The sequence below is a fragment of the Habropoda laboriosa genome, unplaced genomic scaffold (assembly GCF_001263275.1).
Source record: "Habropoda laboriosa isolate 0110345459 unplaced genomic scaffold, ASM126327v1 scaffold567, whole genome shotgun sequence".
In the NCBI taxonomy this organism is placed as follows: Eukaryota; Metazoa; Arthropoda; class Insecta; order Hymenoptera; family Apidae; genus Habropoda; species Habropoda laboriosa.
The window spans coordinates 25,030-30,162 of record NW_017100685.1 but is presented as its reverse complement, the minus strand read 5'-3'; the positions used below and the strand labels follow the sequence as shown (position 1 = coordinate 30,162).

General features: G+C 38.9%; 1 protein-coding gene across 1 annotated transcript in view; it reads right to left on the bottom strand.

The window, feature by feature from the left end:
* The window catches only part of LOC108576851 (insulin-like receptor), a 14,122-nt gene extending 9,255 nt beyond the window's left edge, over positions 1 to 4,867 (bottom strand). The window contains exons 1-3 of the mRNA XM_017939913.1: positions 4,437 to 4,867; positions 2,556 to 2,979; positions 1,064 to 1,217 (exon numbers count right to left, since the gene is read on the bottom strand). Of these exons, the coding sequence (XP_017795402.1) occupies positions 1,064 to 1,217; positions 2,556 to 2,979; positions 4,437 to 4,702 (844 nt within the window). The 5' untranslated portion in view covers positions 4,703 to 4,867. The remainder of the gene's footprint in view (positions 1 to 1,063; positions 1,218 to 2,555; positions 2,980 to 4,436) is intronic.
* Between the last annotated feature and the right edge of the window lie 266 nt (positions 4,868 to 5,133).

Genomic DNA, 5,133 nt, shown 5'->3' with positions numbered 1-5,133 from the left:
GCATCGTATTCTACTCGTTGCGAGGACAAAAAGTGTCGAAGGAACCACGGGTAAAATTTTGAATGTACTTTTTTTTTACAAATGTCCACCGATCCAAAGTAGAATTCCGCGGCGGTGGTCTTTACACAACCTTTTCGTACACCCTGTACAATACTGTACTAACATGAAATTAGTTTGAACGTGATTCTTCTGATGTTAACACTAGGTTTACGGACATTTCTCGTTACCTATCGAAACCGCACATTTTCTATAAAAAACAACTTATTTTATTTAAAAACAACATATTATACACTATTAGCTTAGTGAAATTCGAAATGCGCCAAAATGACGCGGTCCCGTAACCCTCATCCGTCCCTCGTGTCAATTTGACACATTTTTTCGGTAAAAAAATTGTACCATTCGGCTATTTGTAGAGAAAATTGTTTGTTTATTTTCTATATTTAATAAAAGAATTTACAAAATTAATTATTTATCTTTTCATTTAATTAATTTTTTACCATTGTGTCAAATTAACACCGAGGGACCTATTAAGATGCGAAACTGAGGGACGGTTGAGGGTTAAACATGAATAGCAAAAAACCATCTTTATCAAACGCTCGATTGTTACTGGCTTTAAGTCATTTAAATGCTGCATCGTTTCTTTCCGATTAATTTAGCTTGATTCTTCGTTCTGCGATAGTCTGTCACTCTGGATATAAAAAGATCGCTAATACCGCGACGCGCAGTTTGTTTTCTTTGTTTTTATGCATAATATTTTTCACACGTAGCAACGGTTATTCTGAATATCAAACTTAAATGTGTACACGATAGTAAATAATTTTTTTTTAAAACTTTCTATAGAAGGGAAATGGTTCTAGTTTGAAATTGCTCGACTTGTGGGTCCGAGGAACCTCCTCCCCTTAGGAGTTCTAGGATTAAGAAAAGGAATAAATAAAAGTGGACTGCCTCCCAAAAGCAAAACAGCATATCAAGCAAAGTAAAAGCGTAGAGCCCCAAGTACCATTAATTACATGCAGCAAAGATAAAGGAAATAAAAATTTCAAAAGAAATAACTGAGTAATACCAGGACAAGAGGCTTCCTCTCCATTGTCCTTGATGACGTTTTCACCTGCAGAGACGATGATGTCCCAATTTAAAGTAGTAGCGTAGCATAATGCAGGATTCTTCTCGATTCGAACACTACCTCTCGAGATCTCTGTCAGCTTCTTTAAACCGATCTGCAAGAAAGAATTCACCGACACGACGTCGATTTAGCCTCGATAGAGCTAAACTGGTGGCCAGAGGTCGAACGACCAGTTAATTCGATTGACTAATTAACGTCACTTGACGGGAAGACACGAGAGTTCAGACTGGTTTATTTATTTCTTCGATCTGTAGGGAGTTGGATTTAACCCTTGTACAGAAATTGGGTCAATTTGACCGAAAATCAAGATCACAAATTCCTTTTCCTCGGTTATTAAACGTGCCATTTCGACTGAAACTTTTTCCTATCCTTAAACATCTGATAAGCGTTAATAATCTTTACAAAAAAGAACAAAATTCGTACGATTTTTTAAATGAAAATGGGTCAATTTGATCCAGTATATGAGCCGTTGTTTTTTTTTAAGTGGTATCTGTTAAATGTTCCGAAACTGCTTTGGAAATTTTTAAAACAATTGTAGGTAATTTTTTAATAGAAAAATTGTCGAATATATGTGGAAATGGAAGGCAAAGTATGCTGAAAAAATTGTATTATTAGCACGAAAAATTTCTTCTAAATCTGACAGATTCGAATTTTGTGTAACAATTATTTATCCAATAAATTCTGAATCTTTTCTCGAGAACGGTTTGTATACGCATTTTGTTACCAGTGTTACACTTCATCGAAGTATAATTTTCCATAGTTTGTTTGTCTTGTCGAGTATCGCGGTTACAATGCAAAGAATCGAACGGGGGGGGAAAAAAAAAACGATATTTTCGCGGGCAAATATTTGCCACCGGCGCGAATATTGATTTATTTTCAGAAACAACACACGCGAGTCGTTAATACTGTCTCGTTTTTCGAGATTCGACCAGAGCTATTCCCTCTCCGCTAACTGGCCAATACTTGCTCGGCAAACAGAGCGTTTATTCGATCGTTGAGCGTTCACCTTTCCTCACCACGGACATCACCACGAATATTTCAGCATTTAGGGGTGTACGAGAAGATGAAATACTTCGTGACTTTAAAAATAACAAAATTCCCAAAATTTTGTCTACACTTTCGAAGAAATTTAATCCTGTACAAAAGAACAGTGAAATTTTGGAATTTTGAAGTATTTGAAAACAAAGTTCCTTAATATTTTTTAATTTTTATACACCACTATGGAGAACATACAATGAACCACCATTATACCCCAAATTCAACGAAATAAAAACCAATTCTAACTTTACAACTCTACAAATATTCTATAACAATTCTATAATAATTTTTCATTCTTTCTTTCTTTCAAAGTAACGTTCAATTTTTCTTTTATTTATTTTTCCACCAATATTTTTAGTCTACTACATTATGACAATTCTACGTTGGTACTCACCTCTTGCAGATTCTGCATCTCATACACCATGAACGCGTAGTCAGTCAGCAGAATGTTCCCCCTGATCACTTCGAGATTTGGAAACAAGTTGTGCAGACTTTTCAAACCGTTCACCCGATAAAGTAACAGATAACCAGTGATCTCTCGAAGTTCCGGAAAGCTGTACGGTAGAAAGTCTTTCTCTGAGTTACTCTCCATCAGCACAATCTGCAGGAAACCCTCTATCACTCGACAATCCTTCATAATTGCAAACCCTGCCGCGGTGTTTCTTATATCGATACTCTGGCAGATTCCATTGCCAAGCGTCACGTTTTTGTATCTTCGCATCTTGTCGCGGATTATGCTGGTCGATTTTAAACTCGGTTTGGGAAGGTTCGACAGTTGGCCAGGCTGCTGATTCAATTTCGCGTTGGTTTCCGCCGATCTACGATCATTCAAGAGAAGAATTGCTCGAGAATGCTCGAAAGTGTAACGGAATCCAAGTCCAATTTTACAACACGAGATACTGACACAGAATCAAATTTTCAAACAGCGCTGATGATTCTCCATAAAAAAGTACAAGAAAAATGTAGAAACACTTTTTCACCTAAACCTGTTCCTTCGCGAGAGAATCGACTTTGAAAAACTTTGGGGCACACTCAAGAAGGCGCGCACCCAATTCTTTTCAATTTCAATTTTCTTCCAAACGAAGATTCCTACAGCAAAACTTTTTATGCATATTTTACCCCTTTTTTTACGAAGAATTTCACTGTATAATTCACTTATCTAAAAAGTGTCGTAATCCACTTAATAACCTACTCCAAAGAGATCAAAATTTATGTATAATATATTCGTATAATTTATTAGCTTTCTGAAGATACTTCAAAGTTCATCTTTTCATCAAATTTACAATAACAGTATTCAAAATTACAGTGCACCCTCGAACAACTCGGTTTCGATAATACGCGGATTTTTTTCTTCAAAAATTTCGACGTTCATTTCGAGCCAATTTACATATTTAGCATACCTTTACAATTTTCTTTATCGTGATGAATAAGAGTGGTGAGAAAGGGAGCGAACGCGAATTCATTCGCGTGCACTAGTTCCTCACAAATTGCCGCTGCATGCAGGAAGCAGTGACAACGACTTCAAATAGATAACGAACAAACTTGGGAGAAAAACCAAAGGAGCAATGTGTCGCTGCGTGCTAGAAGGAGCTACATTTAAGTAATTACACGAGCGCGCGTGTGTGTAAATATATGCACATGCGCCGGAAGAATATAAATGTTCTCCAATTTTTTGTGAAGACGGGATTTCCATCTACACAGACAGTGAGCGTCCCTAACCCCCGCGTTGTTCGAGGGAGCACTGTACGTGGAACAAAATTTTTTTATGACACTTTAAGTATGCCCCTTTCTGTCAAAAAAGGAGTATTACGATATCTTCACTAATTTAACCAGAAAAAATTGTTAAAGATCGCTTATTTTTCGGGTTGTCAAACGTGACTCCCCCTTAACACATTGAGCGCCCGGCGACCTAAGGGACATTTAAAGCCTGAGCGCCGGCAACGTATCGGCCACTTAAAGCCCAAACGCCAGCCTCATTCGCTTGTTTCTGATCAATGAGTAGCCAAAAACAATATTCAAAACATTATACATTTTCGTAAAATAGTACATACACCCATACCAGCAAAAAAAATTCCACATCATCGTGGGGCCGGCGCTCAAGCGATAGACTCAGAATCCCGCGTTTTCACGGGGCCGGCGCTCAATGTGTTAATATGATAAATTCTCTTTCTTCATGAAACAATAGTACAAAAGGAATTGAAACGAGAAATCTTGAAAACTGAATGCAACTCTAACCTAAGAGAGAGTTCATAGCTTCATCACACCTCTCACCTACCTGAGAGCGTCGACAGCCTTGTTGCTTCTATAGGACATAATCCTAGCATAGAACACATCATCAGATGTCTCCAGATCTCGTTCCCTTCTTCCATGTCCTAAAATAGCCTCCCCGATCCTCTTATCCGTTTCATCGTCCTTTAACCGTCTCTCAGCATTCTCGCCGTCGTTCAGACTCGTCCTGGCCCAAAATCTTTGCTCCTGGCAGCCGACCAGCCGCGTCGCGACGCAGAGGAGCACGATCAGCACCACCAATCTCATCTCCATCTCTCTGTCTCATCGACACTGTACACTATCGACGAAGTGATCGTGCAACCTTCTCGAATTACCCCACCCTTTCAGCGTAATACGCCTCCGCACGATTAATCGATCGTCGAGGCAGAAACTCTTCTTCTGTATTGTCGGGGAAGCTTCGAACAGCTCCTATATCTCTCGCAGCCCCCGAATACACTTATCGAATCGTCGTTTCTCGATCCTTCTGACTCTTCCTATCCTCCTTTGTAACCTCTCTGTTCTCTCGAGATCTTCAATGAATAAAACAATTATCGAAGATTCGCCGAGATAATTACAGGGAAGATTCTGGGGGCTAGCTACGAATTCTCTTCTGTGCAACACAGTCCAACGATTTCTACTTTCTACCTCGTGCAAACGATCAGAGAGCACGGTGAAGTACGGCTGCAGCTGGTGAACGCTCTTAA